This window comes from Alligator mississippiensis, chromosome 11, assembly GCF_030867095.1.
Source record: "Alligator mississippiensis isolate rAllMis1 chromosome 11, rAllMis1, whole genome shotgun sequence".
NCBI classification, from domain to species: Eukaryota; Metazoa; Chordata; order Crocodylia; family Alligatoridae; genus Alligator; species Alligator mississippiensis.
In genome coordinates, this window is record NC_081834.1 from 26,089,521 (window position 1) to 26,108,130 (window position 18,610).

General features: G+C 41.7%; 1 protein-coding gene across 4 annotated transcripts in view; it reads left to right on the plus strand.

The window, feature by feature from the left end:
- TEX9 (testis expressed 9) overlaps window positions 1-18,610 on the plus strand; it is a 35,503-nt gene that overhangs the window by 6,938 nt on the left and 9,955 nt on the right. For 2 of the 4 annotated variants that reach the window (XM_019477850.2, XM_059714698.1), the window contains exons 4-8: window positions 2,515-2,563; window positions 4,027-4,112; window positions 6,428-6,606; window positions 10,697-10,779; window positions 11,969-12,142. In XM_019477850.2, the coding sequence (XP_019333395.2) occupies window positions 2,515-2,563; window positions 4,027-4,112; window positions 6,428-6,606; window positions 10,697-10,779; window positions 11,969-12,142 (571 nt within the window). The remainder of the gene's footprint in view (window positions 1-2,514; window positions 2,564-4,026; window positions 4,113-6,427; window positions 6,607-10,696; window positions 10,780-11,968; window positions 12,143-18,610) is intronic. The other 2 variants (XM_059714699.1, XM_059714697.1) reach the window with 2 other exon arrangements.

Genomic DNA, 18,610 nt, shown 5'->3' on the forward strand with positions numbered 1-18,610 from the left:
TTTACATATAGAAACAAAGCAGCTCTTAGATTACAGGATAAGCTTTTGTTTATAGTACTTTTACTTTTCAAGGGATAGCCAGGCATACAAGGGTGGGGACTGAGCATGCGCGTGCATGAACAGATACACTACAGGGTTTGAATAGGATTAGTGAACACAAAGGATTTGCTCATGCACGCGCATCTTATGTTTACATGCAGGGAAGCGATCATTAAATGTCAGCTACAGTCTTGATTTGACCACACCAGTCTATCAACCAAGCTGAGAACCTTTTTTAGGTTCATGCATTTAAATTTTACTTTCTGAATGATTTGTAGAGTTGTCACTGCCTGAAAATTTAAAGAATGGGGTGGCAGGTAAACAGGGGAGTTTGAAGGGTCCTTTTAAGATTGATTAGCAAACTTAATATTTGTTTAGAATGCCCAAGAAGAAATACACATGCTGGTAAAAGTAATGTCCTTGTTTTTTAGAAAACAGTACTGTTGTATTTTAATCTTCACAAGCACTGTGTAATGGAGTATTTCTTGCAACAGCCCTGGAGAAGGGCATGGATTTTACTCTTCTGCATATGATTATAGCTAGCCAATAGGATGGGAGTTGTGAGGGAAAACAGGACAGAAAAACAAAAACTGCTAATCTGTTTTTGAATGCCTGTTGCCCCCACCCTGACCATTTGATACTGGCATCATGTTTAGAAAGATAGTCAGATCAGAGCTTTTAAAATAAATTATAGTCTTACATTGGAAAGCCATGTTCAGAAGGGTTCTTTAATTTCTTGGATTAACAGTATCTGGCATACCGTGCAGATAATTCCCTTTGGTAGTTTTGAATGTATATGCAGTTCCTATTCAAGTAGGATGTGCATAGAGACCTATTATTGTCTGGATTAGAAGTAGAAGGATAAGAACAGAGCTAAATTTTTGCTCAAACCTTTTGTTAATGATAAAAAGTATGGTATAAAACATAACCCTCCTTCATTTGAAACAATTGCAAGTAGAAGATAAATGTCTTTTTGTGTGGAAAATAGATACATCTCACTCTGGACCATTCATCTGTAACAATAATTATCTATTAAAAAAGCCAACTTCAATAAACTAACAAGGATTTTATAGAGTCTTGACAGTAATGTAGACATGGGGCGTGTCTACATGTCGCTGTATGGCTACAGCATTGCTATGGCACTGTGCAGTATGGGCAGTTATTGTGCCATGCGTACACAGCACACAGTTAAATTTCACTGCTATGTTACCATAGTGGTGTTCTATACTGGGGGAGCGCACCAGTATGGCATCATAGCTACTAATCATGTGTAGACCCCTGTTTAATTATTTAGACAAAGTGGGACATCTCAGACAGGAGAAACTGAGAGTACTCCAGTAAAAAAGCCAGTGGCTTGGTTGGTAGGGCACTCAGTTGGGCCATGGACCACATAATTTTGTTCCCATTATGATTCTTTTTTTTCAAGATCAAAAGCCATTGCCAGATCTTCAAGAAAAAGGAAATCATGACCATATCTACACGTCACCCTATGAAACTATGATCACTGTGTCGCTGCAGTGCACCATAGGGTGACGGGTAGATGTGGTCATGATTTCCTTTTTCTTGAAGATCTGGCAATGGCTTTTGATCTTGAAAAAAAAAAGAATCATAATGGGAACAAAATCATATGGTCCATGGTCCAACTGAGTGCCCTACCAACCAAGCCATTGGCTGTTTTACTGGAGTACTCTCAGTTTCTCCTGTCTGAGATGTCCCACTTTGTCTAAATAATTAAATATTAAGTGGGCCAGGGAAAGACATACTCTATAGCCAAGTGATTAGGGCACCCAGGTTTTTGGAAACTAGATTCAAACCCTTTCTTGGATGAAACTTTATCTATAAAAAATGAAATGGCTCCAGTGGAAGAGGCCCAACCTAAAATAGGTTTTTAGGGTACTCACTAGAGATAAAGGAGAATGACAGAGTAAAGCCTTGAATCTGGGTTTTTCACATACCAGGTGAGTGCCATGTATATCTAGCTGCTTGAGAAGTCAGGATCTTTGGGATTCTATTCTTGTTTTGCCACTGACTTGCCAAATGGCTTTTCATTGGTCACTTAAATTTGGTGCCTTATTTTTCTCATTGGTAGAATAGACCTATTACAGTGCTCATCTACAGTGTTCAGGTATTAATTAATTTATATAAATAATTTATGAAGCTTGGATTAAACATTCCAAAGGGTCCAAGAATCTTTCCAATGGAAACTTTGTTAAAATCAATATACTCCATGAAAAGCTTCACATTTCAATGAATCTATATTTTCCAAATTCCACTTAGTTCTCAGTGGGAACTCAGCTTAGTAAAAATTCAGTTTGTCAGGAGTTTATTATATTTTATTTAATGTTATCTATTTTTGTCCTCTGTGTGTGTGTGTGTACGTACACACACACACACACACACACACAATACCAGAATAAAATATCATGGGTCATTTAGGATTTTTAGGAGTTTACTTTCATTTATTTTTGTCTGCAGAAATGTGCTTTTTCCTGAAGAGCCAACTCTTACACTTGTACACATTAAGGTACTGATATAGAATTGTCTCTGTCAATTTTTCTCTTTTAATATAATTGCTAGATAGTATAGGCTCAAAAATGGTATCCGTACCTAGGTCTTGTATGAGAATATCTGTATGGTGTTTAGAGAAAATCTGGAAAGAGGACCACTTTGTTTCTATTTTTGCTTTGCAACTGACTTTCAAGGTGGTCTTTTATCGATCATTTAACTTCTATGACTTACTTACCTCCTCTGTTAAACAGTCCCACTACACAACTGAAGTATTCAGTCATAAATGTGTTTCAGGCACTTCACGAGTTTCAGATTAAGTTGTAAACCATTAAAATATGGAACTCTGTATTTTTCTTCCTTTGTACAGAGGTGATTAGCCACCTTAGTTTGAAGTCAGGCAGAAGGTAGGACAGGGTGGCAACTTAGCTACTAATGTTTGAGACGGGTACAAGCTTTTGAAGGCAATAACCTACTTTATGAGATAGATGCTAAGAATGTTTGTCTAGCATCTGACAAAGTAGGTTATTGCTTATGAGAGCTGATGTCTCTTTAAGTCACTTAGCCTCTAAGGTGCCTTACCTTTTGCCTTTGTAGAAATTTTGTCTGTATTTTTAATCTTATCTCAGTGTTACATTAATGGTAATGCTATTGTCATTTTTCAATTAAAGTCCTCTTTTGAAAGAAAATAATGGGCAAAATAATATATATGAAAGGGGGGAAAAGATACGCAAGCTTAGGAACAAGTTGACAGACTTAGTATCCTTTTTAACTAATTATACTGCCTCCTTTTAGGGATTCAGTTAAGGTTTCTACAGTGTGGGGGGGGGTCTATTACCCCCTCCCAACCAAAACAAAACACAATAAAGAAAGTTGTTTTTGGAGAAGCTTAATTTTCAAGGCTTACTCCCAAATTAAATAAGTTAATCATAAAATATGGACCTAGAAAAACTAGATTTGTACAACTTTCATTGATGATTTTATTTAAAAGGAGAGATTATCTCAGTCAACAGCAGTGTATTCTGTTAGTTGAAAGATGCTTTAGAAGTAAAGAGACAGTATGTGACAAATACAACCTAAAAGCCTAGGCTAAGTAACATTACTGATTTAGGTGTAGTACATTAACAATGACAGACTGTATGTTAACAGGTTTTTAATATTTGTGTCCCTTTTGTACTTATTTTTAATAGAATTGTTTGTGCAAGGCAGTTGTGTGTACAAATAGCTATTTAGGCTTGTAGTCATTTGCCCACTCAGATACCAGACTTGCACATATGATAGCAATAAAATCATGAACAAATTGGGTGAAAAATACTGTGCTCTTTCATGCTCCTTAGATGCATTTAAAAAAAAAATCTTACTATTTAAAGTATTTGTGTAACTGTCTGAGTCCAAAGACAAGAAAATGGCAAAATAGCTGTGCTAGAAAAATGTAGTGTTTTTTATTAGTCAGGAGTGTATTTATGAAAAAAAATTTCCTAGCAACCAAACAAGAAGAAATCTAGTCCCATGCCTACAGCTCGGAACAGATCACACTCTGGAAGTAAGGAAAGGAGAACAACTTTGAGGTAAGTCATTTGTACATTCTGATTTCCATCTTCTGCTAATGAAATCCTAAGCATTTTGATTGCTGTTTCTGTATCTATTAACAAGTCTCACACAATTTGATACAAGAATGTTTAATGTTGGAACCTCTTCTGAAGTGACTTTTTTTATATTTAGTTTGCACTTGCCTGCATAAAGCAACTTGAAATCTTAAGGGAATGTCCATGTTCAGCACCACAGCAGTACTCTATGGTTTACTGCAAATTTAAGGCCAAGAACTTTGTCAGAGTGCGATTTAAATTCTGTGGCTCAGTAAACAAAGACTAGAACTGTACTTGAACATGCTAAGAAGCAAGGTTACTAGAGGCATCTTGGGTGCTCACACTTGAATAGTGCAAATTAGAGTCACTAAAGCAGATAAGGGGAAAAGTAAGGCCTGTAGGGTCTCAGAAGGATCTATTCACATATTTTAACATGCTAATTATAGTGGTATATTGGTGAATCTTGCGTTCAAAACAAGCAGGAGGCCAAAATGGGACAAAATTAAGTGCCATTTTTCACATGATGAGAAGTTTCAGAGTAGTGCTCTGTTGCAGGGTAACCAGTGAAGGGGTACAAGGGAGTATAGTCTTTGGAACTCACTGTTGAAGGAGATTACCATGATAAGGTTGCCTTCTATATCCTGCTGCTTTCAGAGCAATGTGTAATGCTCATTTCTTCAATTCAGCTTTCATACAATCACAATCAAATGAGCCACAAAGAAGCTGGGGGGGAGATGAGAAAGAAAAGAAAATTGAAAATTGTCCCAGTTGCTTTAAAAGACTAGGAAAGAAATTAGTCCATTATCCTTATTCTCCATGTAAAGTGGTAATGGCACAGTACAAAACTTAGAAAGGGAGTGACAAGTAATATTTTAAGCAGTGGAAGAATAAAACTGATACCATATTTATTCAAATTAGAAGGCAAGGTTCCCCCCCCAATTTAACATGGGAAAAATAGCTCCTTATCTTACAATCAAGTATGAGGCAACAGGGGGCAGGTAGCAGCTGTGGTCTGGCTCTGGCCCCATCCCAGAACCAGGGAGTGAGGGGCACCAGTGCAGGTGGAGGACTGTGGGTTGGGAGTGAGGGGCATCAGTAGGGCCAAGGGGCTGTGGGGTCAGGAGTGAGGGGCACTGGCAGGGTAGGGGGGGTTGTGGTTTGGGAGTCAGGGGCAGGGGCAGGGCATTGGCATATCAGGGCTGCTCAGTACCACAAAGTAGCTGGGGGGGCAGGGGGATTTTCATGATAAAATAATCAAAATCAAATGCCAAAATATGTAGGTATTTAGAATTTATTTTATTATAATGATTGAGGTACCAGTAAGCTTCTAAATTGCTTAAAAAAGTAAATATATTAATAAAACATTTTGTTCAACTGATACCTATATATATGGTGGCATTTCATTATAATCGTGGAAAAAATGTGGATTTTGGGGGTTTAATCAGAAAAAATTGGGATTTTTAAACAGAAAACCAGGATCCCTGATGACGACCAATTTAAGGCAGATGAAACTAACTTTCCTTTTTATTCAGCCATAGTTGCAATTTAAGATATCCTAAGGAGGGCCTTCCTCCTCTTTTCAAGACTAAATGATCACAGCCATGGCAGTCTTCTGTCACTAAAAACACAGATGTTCAATACTGTTGTTATGTAGAATTTGAATGAAAGGGTTTTATTTGTCTTTTACTCTGAATTAGCCATGAAGGGTGCCTGCAGACATACAAGGATGCTGCTCTGATACACTGTAAGAAGTGTGTTGGAGCAGACGCAATTAATCAAGTCTGCTGGAGTGTGTTAATTAGCATGCTCCAGCAGCCTCTACACCCTGTGTATTCAGCATCCTCATGCTTCAAAATGGTGGTGGGGGTGCTTTAATTAAAACTTGTCAAACAAGCTTTAGTTAAAATGTCCCCACCACCATTTTGAAGCACAGGACGCTGAATACATGAGACACTGCAGGCGCTTTAATTAAAGAGCTGCTCTTGGAGTCTGTCTAATTAAAGAACCCCTCTTCCCCCCACCCTGCCAGAAGCACGTGTAAAGACACCCTATGTTCCACAGTATAGTACAGGATATTTTTTTCCTATCAGTTCTTGAATATTTTGAATACAGTAAAGATATTTTTGGTAGAAGTGAAGAAACTTGGCATCATTATATCTTTAGTACTAATGTAAAAAAGTGAAGTAAAGGACTACTTACAGTGTTATGGACACTTACAGATATGACTGGCAGTTTCAATATTCTGATGATTTTTTGTATTATAAAAAATATAAAAATTTCTTTCTGTGGATTTTTAGTGAAAAATTAAGAAACATTGAAATACAAGCTGCTGATGATGTTGCAATCCCAGAAGACTATGCAGATTTTTCCCTCGCAAAAACAATTAGCAAAATCGAAGGAAAATTGGAGGAAGGAAACCTGCCTGATAATTTAGATGACGATATTCTTCCAAGTGTAGGAAGTAAAATCGGAGTGGGTAGGTTGTCTCCCATGTATGTCCTTTTCTTTATGCTTCCTTACTATTAAAATAGGATTTCTGAATAATGTGATCTCATTCCTAAAAGGATTTTAGGAGGAAGTTCTTTTATTCTTAAATTATGCCCAGTTTTAAGGGAAAGGGCAGAAAAGAGGGATTCTGTCTTTTGTGTTTTACTTCAGGATAATATAGGTCACAAATAAACTAATATGGGCTGAATGGGTTGCATTTCAATTGCACGAAATCTCTCTTACCTTTACTATTCAGCCATGCACCATCCTTTTCTAGAAGGATGGCATGCAAGGTGCTTTGTGACAAACTTACAAATTAAAATATCATTATTGACTATCCTGAGAGTTGCAAATAAATAGCCAAGGTGAGGATTTAGTTTTAAGCTTGTATTTCCAGAAGATAAGCTTTAAAGCTTTACACAGCTTCTGCCTTTAGGGCAAATCCTTTCATCAGATCCATCCTGTGGATCTTGGATAAGTGGCTTAAATGAAGTAATGTTTTGGCCACCGTGCTGAAATGAGGAGCTATTGGATCCTTCCATATACTAAATGGTGATTTTATGTTGGTCCTAGAAATAGGACATGAGAGGGGATTGCAGCCTTTTGTAAGTGAAGCTAAAGGAATGATGAACATCTGCCTTTTTGGCTGGGCTGTGATATGATACAAGCTAGAAGTATGTTTCCCAAACTCAAACATAAATATATTTTGGAGAATGTTAGAACCATATCTTGTACATTCAGACTAAAGAAAGGAGTTAATTCAATGTCTAGCAATGGGACAAGGCATTTGTATCAATAAGGTTATGACTTTGTTATGGTAAATTTTAGTAAATTTCATAGCAGATGTGAAGGATGAAAAGTTATATTCACAGAGAAGTTACCATGCATAGTTGATGCAAGTTTAAACCAGTTAAACAATAATCTTACTGAGTACAGTAAAAGCTTTGTTATCCGGCACCCATGGGGAATGGAGGGTGCCGGATAACAAAATACGCCGGATAACTGAGTGGCCCAAACAGGTGTCTTTGCCTGTTCAGGCCACCACCTGTCCCACCACATCTGGGGTGTTGCCAATCCTCCTGCCGCGTTGCCGCCCCTCCCATGGGCCCTGAGGGACAGGGAGGGGGGACCTGCACAGTTTGCTATGCCCCAGGCCGTGGGGGCTTGGCAGTGCAGGTTACTTTCTCCTGGGTCGTGGGGGCTCCATGAAACCAGAAGTGCCATGGTGGGCACTTCCGGTTTCACTTTTCCCTTGCAAGCTGGCATGTTGATTAACAGAGCGTACTGACTTGTAAGGTGCTGGTTAACACAGCTTTTGCTGTACATTGTTTGATGGAGGTGCACCACCTCATGAGAGCTGTAGTTGGGGGCATTACTGCCCTCCATTTTCTACTGTAGGGTGACATCCCTAGATGGACTACATCTCCAATGATCCTCTGTGGTCTCCTCTCTGAGTTGCAGGCTGTATGAGCAGTCATGGAGTTTCTTCAGATTTGTGGTTTCCATTACCTCCATGTAAGTGGGTCCTTTATCTTGCTCCATTTTGCAGGCCAGTTAGCTCTGCTCAGGCAGTTCAATTCCCAGCAAACAAACATCAGTCTCTGACAACAGAAAGAAGACAGACCCAAATCCTCTGTCCTTTCTGGACATTAGAAGAAAAGCCACTTTCCACTGTGGCTTTTTCCCAGCACAGCAGCCTGGTTTCTCCTTGCAAGCTGTTCACTTGCAGCTGGCTTCCCTTCTGCTCTCTCCTGTGGGGTTTTAAACTTCCAGTTGGGCATTCCCTCATTACCAGAATACCACATAGCTGAATGTCCTTAACAGGGCAGGGTACTCCTTCTTAATGGGACAGATCACTGTTACACTCCATCACTGCTCTGACAAAATTGTAGCTTTCTATATCAGTAACTCTGAGCATTAAATATTGATTCCTTAACCAGACCTGTGCTATATGCCTTAGACTGATTGCTGCATTTCAGTAGTCATCAGCATTCAGTTGGAGGACACTTCTGAATGTGTCCTGGATGATAGAACTTAGTCTTTGAAAATGTTCTAACTAGGTTATTTATTAGTTATCATCACCTCCCTTCCTTGTTCAAACTTGAAACACTGGATGTTAGCTCTCTGTTTGTTCATGGCTGCTACATTATAATGGATTCATGTGCCTCTGTGAGGAGGCAAAACAACAGAGAACACAAACAAGTCCCTAGATGGCATTTGCAGGCCAATCCTGATATACAGTGAGATCCCACTATCAAGCAGAATTCATAAATTGTCCAAAGATAGATTCACCAAATTGCCAGAGGACTGAAAACCGTATGTAAACAGCTTGGAATGATGGTAACTTCTCATCCAGTCCATCAGCTTGACTAGCATCCATAACTGGGGTGTGGAGCAGTGTACAGGTCTGCCACCCAACCCTGAAAAAGTTACTGCCCAAGCTTTAATGCATAGGTAAGGCTGAATTTCACAATAAGTAACCAAAAACTCCTCAGACTTTACTTTTTAAAATTTCTGTTTATGAGAGCTAGTTGATGCTAGGTGTCATAGGTGGAGTTTGACTCTTCCATTTAGAAAGAGGTACTGCCAAAACATACAATGCAAGCCAGCAACTCCACAGTGTCTGGTGTGGGAATGGTGCCCAAAACTTAGAGGGCATTTATACACATACATTTGTCTGCTCCGATGCAGAGATCTGGCACAGCGGAGCAGACTCGATTAATTGAGTCTGCTCCACGCGCAAGCTGACACACCTGACGTTGTATCACATGGATTTCTGTAAACAGCTAAATGCACGTCAGTGCTGAGCAAATGGTGGCAGTGCACTTTTGAACTAAAACACTTTCAATGTGTTTTAGTTCAAAAGCACGCCACTGCCATTTTCTCAGTGCTGATGTGCATTTTACCATTTATTCAAATGCATGTGCTGCAGCACCAGACTTTTTGCACCGGGCTTGCTGTGCAAGCACATATATAAATGCCAAGAGGGTCCAAGACTAAGATACTTATGTATAAGTTTTATTTTGAAATTGGTTAGGGGTTGGGAGTTGGCTTTAGTTACAAAATTGTATTAAATAGTAAGTATTGTGTAATTTCTGCATACAATTACTATATCTACCTGAATCCAAGATGACTTTGAATTTATAATTAGTGGAGGCCTGTCTTAAAGTCATGCCTCCCATGGCTTTGGTGGGGAAAGCAACAGCAGGGGCAAGGGGCCAGACCCCTGTCCCTTACCTCTTTCCCACCCTGTCTTCCCTCCCTGGCCCTTGCCCATTCCGTGTTTCCTCTGCCTTTCCCCTAACCATGAGCCCTCCTGCCTTCTGCCTCCTGTTGTCTGTTCCTGCCTCTTTGCCATGTGTTCCCTGACTCCCACACATCTAGCCCCCCTTTACTTGAGATTCCTGTCATCCTCAGTGCCTGGCCCTTGTGCCTGTGCTTGCCCCCCCCTCATGTTTCCTCCTACCACCTGTACCCCTTCCTATGCCTGCCTCCGTACCCCGTTGCAGCTTACCTTCTGCTGCATCTCTTCTCCTTTTCCTGGGCAGTCAGCAATGGTGGTGGCCCTGGCTTGGCCAAGTGAGGTAGGAGTGGCAGCAGCTCCAGCTCCAGCAGGAGCCAGAACAGAAGGTAAGTAGCAGCAGGGTTGGGTTGCATGGTGTAGCTGGAGCACTCCCCCCTCCTGTGGTATACCCCCACCTGCATGGTACATGGTCCAGGGGTCCCAGAAGCACTCCCCCCTGCATGGTACACCACCCCGCCTGCACCACATGGTCTCTCCCTGCACTCGCCTTGCCATATACCCCCTCCCATGCCACATGGTCACCAGCCTGGGGTAGAAGCTGGAACTGAGTTACTGCTTGCCCCAGGCCAGTACTTGAATCTAAAACAAGGGTCCTATCCCCCACCATGTTTACTGGTGGGAGGAAGCCTCATCTTGGATTGGAGTAAATATAGTAGAGAGATGAAAACGATTTGTTTCTAACTTGGTCCTGTTTTATAGATGATTTTCTTTGGTTGAATCACATCATAGAATTGTTCAGCCTGAGAGTCTGAACTCCGATTGATTATATTCACAGAAGCCCAGATCAGATTTCTGAAGGCAAAGCTGCGTGTTATGCAGGAGGAGCTAGATAATGTAGTGTGTGAGTGCAGTAAAAAGGTAAGAATGAAGTGTTCCTACTATGCAGAGACTGACAGTGCTCCCCATACATAAAATATGTAAATTACTCTATACTAGGATTCATGGAGGGGTGGTTTTGTTTCTACATTTTCTGTTATTTAGGATATAGGCTTCTATGCAACTATTTTTTCTCTTAAGAAGCCAGAGCATAGAGTTTGATTCATGTATGTTTAGTGTTTAATCTAAGGATATAGAAAGATATACCTTATTTTAAAAAATCCAAATGGAGTTTTAAATTATCAGATTCTATGCTTAGATATGCTTAGATTCTAACTTAGGTAAGAAAGAGTAGTTAAAAGGGAGACATCTGTTCTAAAAACAAAATAAATCTGTTATTCAACATTCCATGTTCATTTTAAGATTAGATTTAATACAACACTCAATATCTGAAACTGCACCCTAAAGCAGAGTTTGAAGTTGATGCAAACTTTTTGCAGTGGTGTTTTAAACTGAGAGCATTGTACACATGGATTTCATGTTCTGTTCAGTCTGTTAGTCTATTTTCAGGTGCTATTTAAATGAATGTTTGAGCTGTAAAACCTTAAATGATGTGGGCTGTGTCTACTTTGAAGAGTACCTCTTGCCATCATAATTGTGATCAACTGAGATTGTGGAGTTGCCTTAGTTCCTTCAGACACGAGACTTGCTGGCAGATCATTTTCAGTAATGGAACACTGAAACATATTTTTCTGCCCTTGTTCTTCCTCATAACACATATACTATGATTTTCAGGACATGCTGCAAAGTCCATACGTTTTCTCTGGCTTATCTGGGCCTGGGAGTAAGGGAGAGGTTTCTGTGGAGTAGAAGTCTGGACAAAGTCTTCTGATGGCACTGGATTTTATAATTTTTGCATATGTCCATAGATGCTTAATTGCATTTTTCTCCACTTGGGAATAATGGCTTGGGAATTGCATTACTCAACCCAAAAGTTCTGTATATTTGTTTTGTTTTTAATTATTTTGTTAGCTTAGGTGTTGTGTATTGCACACAGTTGGGAGGTCTACTGGTAATTATTAGGTGATGGAAAAGTTTTTAAAATCAAACCACTTGCAAGAAATTCTTACTGGCAACTTCTTCAAATTAAGTTGTAGAAAAATGAGCATTGCAAATCAAAATACTTTTTGAAAGCATTCAGTATTGTCTAAAACTGCTAATTGCTCAACAGGATGATGAAAATCAGAATTTAAATTCTCAGCTTAAAGATACTGAAGAGGAGCGCTCTAGATTGCAACGAACAGTTGGTGTACATCAGTCTCAAATTGAAAAGTACAAAATACTGTCAGAGGAAGCAAACAGGAAAAGCGAAGGGTTACAGCAACAGCTTACTGCAGTAGAAAAGGTAATGCAACTACTCATTTCCTCATCCTTACCAATGGACAGAATATCTGATTACCAAATACACCTGAGTTTTCAAAGATTTGTATTAAGCTCTTCAGTTAGCATGCTGAGTTCTGTTACAATTAAGTGTACATTTTATTTTAAAGAAATCTAATTGTTTTTAAAAAAGACATAAGTAACTTCAAGGTAATTGTTCAGGAAGTGCATATGGATTGTGTTTTTATAATCAGTTTCTGGTATAAAAAAAAGAAATCGCTATTTTTTTTTTTTTTTACAGCAGGTAAAACTAGTTAGTTGCAATCTAGCTCACAAAAGGAAAAAGTAGAAAAATATTTCTCTAATATTTTTAATGATAGTAGTCTTAAGTTTTACTTGTGATAATATAGGCTTAAAATACATTTATGCATGGAGTAGCATTTAGATTTTTGTTTTTTGTAAACCTAATCTGTTCTTTTAAAAGCAGTCACTCCTGTTTTAATGAATCAAAAACAAACCAACCAGCCTGGCATCTAGAGTAGGCCACATATGCAAAATTGTGTATATGCCTGATTATAGCAGATGGCCGACATACACAGCTTTGTTTGTTTGGAACCTTAAGTGAAAAGCAGCATGTGCTTTTCTTTAATTACTCAGAGCTGGAGAGATTCATTTTAAAATCAAATGTAACTGTGTAAGAAGGAAGATGTTTCCTTAAAATGATTCAGTGAAAAATAAATGCATGACTTACTTGCAGCCTAACACTATTGTCTTCTATACTTCTAAGTTATACTGTAGCAATGATCATAAATAGGTTTTCATTTTAATAATTCATGCTAATTTAACCATGCAGCATTAGCACCTTTTAACTAGTAAGTGAGGGAGGTATTGAAAAAATCTCTTTTGTGCAAGTACTTTAAAACAAAACAAAACTGAGTTCTGTAGGTATATAGAGTAAAATTTTGTCTGCATATAATAATCTGTGTCTACTACTGTAGTAGCAAACATTCAAAACACATATCCTTGAAGTCTTAACCTTTGTTTATTATTATACTTTTGCTGCATTTCACTAAAGAAAAATTTATCTTATTTATAATCTTCCCAGCACTCTTAGCAATCAAACTTTTGAAAAGTATGCATTAGTGTCTATTGTGTTTCTGTTTGTACATACCAAATATATAACAGTGTTTTTTAATATATGTGCTGTGGATACTACTTGACATTGCCTGTCTGGATAACTGTTAACAGTCACTTTAAAATCCAGGTAACTTTTGTGTGGAAGGTCATATTGCTTAAGCTATACAAAAATTAGGTTGTGACGTATATTTTCTTAACCTTGCTTAGGACCCCCAGGGCTTTTGAAATTTCTTTGCTCTGAGAACTGTTTTTCTGTATGTATATCAGAAAGAAGCCCCAGGAAGCTTCTTCCCTCTATGTTGCTGTACCTCAACCTGAAATAAACTTGGTAATCATTGTGTTTATCTTACTGGCCGCATCCAGACAAGTACAGTATGTGGCCATATACTGCATGTTCCGTTGTTTTCCACACTGCAAGGGGGCAGTGTGGAGAAAAATGAAACGTGCAGCAGTATGTGGCACCGCAGGCATGTAAGGGAGCAGTGTGGAGGGATTTTTGACCCCTGGACATCCAGGGGTCACAAAAATCCGTGGAAAAAAAAATGTGGAGTGGTGCAAGCGATGGCAGCATGTGCCTGGCTGCCGGTGTCACACTCTGCTGCTGGCCAGGCTCCATATGGCAGGATTGCTGCTGCTGCAGCCCCAAGAGGTCCCCAGGACCCAAGGTAAAGCTGCTGGGGCCAGCCTCCCCTACACCACCTGGGGTAACTTGCTGTGCATCAGAGCATGCATGGCATGTGTGTTTCCTGGGGAACCAAACATCCATGCACATCTGGACATGGCCACTGTAGAAAAGGATTATATCGAAGTCCAGGGGGCTCTTACATTCCTTTTTGGAGCTGACCATGCAGTTGAACCTACAGCACTCAAGCTCTCTTTGCTTATCCCTTCCCCACTCCATTTTTTCTCAGTCTTTACAGTTGATGTCTGTACTTTCAGAGAGTGAATGCAATATGCAGATAGAACTACTGAGATAGACGGTCCCAAGTTCTGGAGCATCCTTCCAGTGAGATTTTTAGACAAATCATTTAACTGGTTTGCCTGTGTAAAGAGGATGATGATATTGCTTACTCATTTCTTAGGGTTTTGAGGATTACACAGAAAATAACATGGATATATGTTTATTTTTATCTACTAGCTGGAGAACCCTTGTACACATACAGTAGCCACTGAGTCACTGGCACCAAACATTTCCTTATGCTTCTTAACATTCTGTTGTGCTCCAAAATGCTAGATCACTGGAGATGAGGAGGAGATGTTACCCTTCATTTGTTAACACAGTGGGTGTTCTTGAGGAAAAAAAAATATCTGGAAAGGCCTAACATAGTAGATTTTTTCCCCTTCCCACAGTAATTTAAGTGGGTAAAATTATTTCAGCAGTTATATAATCTGCTGAAATGTATATATTTTTTTATATGTGTATAATTTGTATATTTTTAGAGAAGGGTTGATTGAAACCTTAGCTGCTTACAGTTAACAAAGCAAAAATGCTACTTTTTTCTATAGCACTAATAACAAGATGTACAGGTGATTTGGAAGTATTCAGCAAAATGCCACCATAGAAGAATCCACAAAATATGTTGACAAAGAGCATTAGAAGAGCTATTATAATAATCTGTTTGTTAGTTGATAAGGTTAGCTGATTGCTTTTATGACATCAGCTGTTCAAAAGGCTGCAATGCAGAACTTTAAATTCCAAAGTGGAATATATGGTACTGGGTGCATCTACATGAGACGTTTACTGCAGTTCCCTAATTAGCTCCAAAGTAAAGTGTCAGTGTCTACACTTGCAGCCTGTTAGACCACAGGAAACTAATAAATGCTGCTGTGTTTACAGTGAGGGTGGTCAAAACTAATTATTATTTGTCCCTGGCTACCTGTTAAAGATGACAAGGTGCCAATGGCCGCAGGACCTAGGGGGAGCCTGTGGCAGGACGTAAGGGCAGCAGCACCCAGCAGCTACAGCAGCAAGGCTTGCCCTGCCCCATCCTTCCCCCCAGCCCCCAACCTAGCCTTTGCCTAGCAGAGGCTTTTGGCCTGGTGACTTTGGGGCTGTTCCCCTGCCCTCATGCAAGTTAGCTAAGGGGCGGGGGGGGGGAAGAGGACTGCCAGTGATTGCCCCAGTCCTCAGGGCTGGGGTGTCTCCTGCTGTATCATGTGGTCCTGGTGATGCAGCCGGGAATCATGGGGTGCCAGAGCATCTGGCAGGCGGGCAGGTGGGGAGAAGTGGCAGCAGCGGGAGGGAAAAGGTAATGGTTGCAGCAGTGGCAGGCGAAGCAGTGAGTGGGAGCACAGCAACAGCTGGGTGGGAGCGTGGGGCCTGCACCAGTGCCCCAGGGCCAGGGCTGGCAAGGGCCCAGGGCGAGATGGCAGGAGCACAGGGTATGGGTTGGCTCTGCCCCTCTCTCTGCTGGCACAGCCTGGCCCGGCTCCATAGAGCCCTTGCCAGCCTGCGCCCTGTGCTCCTGCCACCCTGCCCATTGGCCCTGGTTCCAGGGCACCAGCATGGGCTATCACTGAGCTCCCGCCTGCTACCTCACCCACCTGCCACCACCACTTTCCTGCCCACCACCACCATTTCTCCCCACCCTCCTGTCCACTCACCCGCCTGCTGGCTGCTCCAGCACCACGTGGTTCTCGACTGCATTACTGGATTATAGGACGCAGCAGGAGCTCATCTGGATTGGCCTCTGCAATTCACAGCTGGCTCCATGTGGCACCAGCTGGGCTGGGCCGGTTCCTGCTGTGTGGACACAGCCATATAGCCGGAAACTCTGTGGTACCAGAGCAGACAGCAGGGTTGTGGGTGTAGAAGTAGTGGTGGCAGTGAGCAGGAAGGTAGGGAGGTGGTAGGAGAAGGGCAGTGGTGGCAAATGGGGAAGGTGGGGGAAGTGGCAGTGACTGGGCAGGCAGGAGCACAGGGCCTGCGCTGGTGCCCTGAGGCCAGGGGTGGCAGGAGCACTGAGCCTGGGCTGACAGAAGCACTGGTAGGGGCTCTGTCTGCCACAGGCCCTGACTGCCCTGAAGCCTCATGGCCTGCTGCTGCCACTGGTGGCAGGGGCTGTGGGTACCCACACCCCACCTTATACACTCCATACCCCCTCACACACACCAGACACCCTCCCCCTCCACACATGCTACAATCCTCCCCAGCCACCTTCCCCCCACAAACCGTATACCCTACCCACACCCCACATATCCACACACATACCAACATGCTCCCCCACCTCATATACATACACTCATATCCCCCCAAACCCATACACACGCAAACCTATCCATCCCCCACAAACCCAACACACACACACCTTCCCCCACACCCCACATACATGCATACCCACAGCCCCCCACAAACTTATGCCCACACACCTATACCCCCCAAGCTCCCCCCACAATATACAAGAATAAGACTTCATAAGCTATTCTATAATCACCTCTATGTACACTACACAAACAAGTAAATCATGACAAAAATATTTTTTTAATGAAATTAATGTTGTAGTAGATATTTGATTTTTAGAATATAATTTGGTATTTTCTGGATATAAGGAAAAACTTCTTCATGGAAAAAAACTTCTAGACTCCCAGTGTGGGTGTTGCAGGAACCTACCCTGGAGATCTTTAAAATGAGACTGGGCATACACCTTGCTGGGGTTATTTGACCCCAGCAGTCTTTCCTGCCCAGAGCACGGGGGCTGGACCCAGCGATCTCATGAGGTCCCTTCCAGCCCTAAACATCTGTGAATATGTGGTTCTGAGATGGCAAACTTCTGTGGACAAGGGAAGGGACTTCTGGTGGCAAAGGTCAGGGGCTAGGCGGGGCAGGACTTCTGGTCCCAAGATGGCAACCAGGGGGTGGGGCACCTGTCAAAGGGCAACTCTTGATAGCTTGCCAAAACTTGGTAAGTGGCCCTCTGTCCAAAATAATTGCTTGCCCTGGCTTATAAATACTATCCTGCAGCAGCATTATTTAGTGTGTTGCAATGCACATGTAGATGCTGATGGATCTAGCTGGAGCATGAGGGTGCTTCAGTGTGGGGGCTGTCTGCTGGTTAGCCCCACATTGAAACACCCTTATGCACCATCCACCCCCTCTGCAGCATGTTGAGCTGGGTCAGAGCAGCCCCAGGCTGGCAGGGTGATCCCTGGGGACTGCTGCCAGCTGGGGCTGCTCTGACCCAGCTCATTGTGCTAGTCCTGGGTACATGTATAAGTGTGGTACTTGGAAGCAATAAACTCCAGTGTGAACTGTCCTGAAGTTTATTCAAGTCGAATTAATGCACATGTAGATGTGCCCCCCAAAGACTAAGACAAGCAATTTGACTTTATTAATGGCTTCAACTAGGGGTGCACTGATAAAGATTTTTTGGGCCAATACCGATGGCCATTAACGAGCCATATCGGCCGATACTGATCCGATTGCCAATATGCAGCCTGTCAGCTTGGGGAGCAGCATCTGGCTGGTAAGTCTGTTGCAGGGGAGGGAAGGAGGGTAGGGGAGGTAGATCGAGGCCCCTGCAGTGAGGGATCTGTGGAGCATATGCTCCCCATGCCTCTCCCTGGGGTGTGTGCAGCAGTGGGAGCTGCCCCACCCCTGCACCCCTCAGATAAGCCACTTTTGACTCCGTCCCAGCCCCAGCCCCACTACCTCCCTCACCTCAGGGGCCTCGATCACCCCTCCCTGCCCTCTTTCCTCTCCCCCTAACAGACTTACAAGCCAGATGCTGCTCTCCAAGCTTCCAGGCTGGCCATGTGCATGCCGTGGCTATGCATGTACATGGCGTTTATCGGCGACGTTATTAGCCACATCAGCCAAAAAATCCCATTGCCAACAATGTCAATTTTCCTTTTATTGGTGCTGATATGATATGGACCGATGTATTGGTACACCTCTAGCTTCAACATCTTGGCATAAAGTTCAAAATGGTAATGTTATCAAAACAAAGAGTTGCAAAACATCCTGTTTTAATGTTTGTTCCTGGAAACAGGGTTCAATTTCCAGCTAACTGGTTTACCAGAAAAACTGTATGCAAGTGCTGGAGGAAAAGAAAGTGAACCCTGCACAGCCTTTTAGCTTGGTATATGGGCAGGCAGTTGACAAAATGTGGTATAGCTAAACCTACATTTATCCAAAATTTGAGGATGGATATTTAGCAGCAGAGTCTAGGAGTATTAGTCAGATAAAAATTATTGTTTCCCCATCTTTTTTGTCTGTATCAAACCTTTTCTATATATGATCCAGTGGTAATATACCATCATTCCTTTTTCGTGTAAATTTGTCAGACATGTTCCTAATTTCCATATTTACCTTAATCCAGGTTGATTATAATTTTGTTATAATTTTCCAGGGATAGAA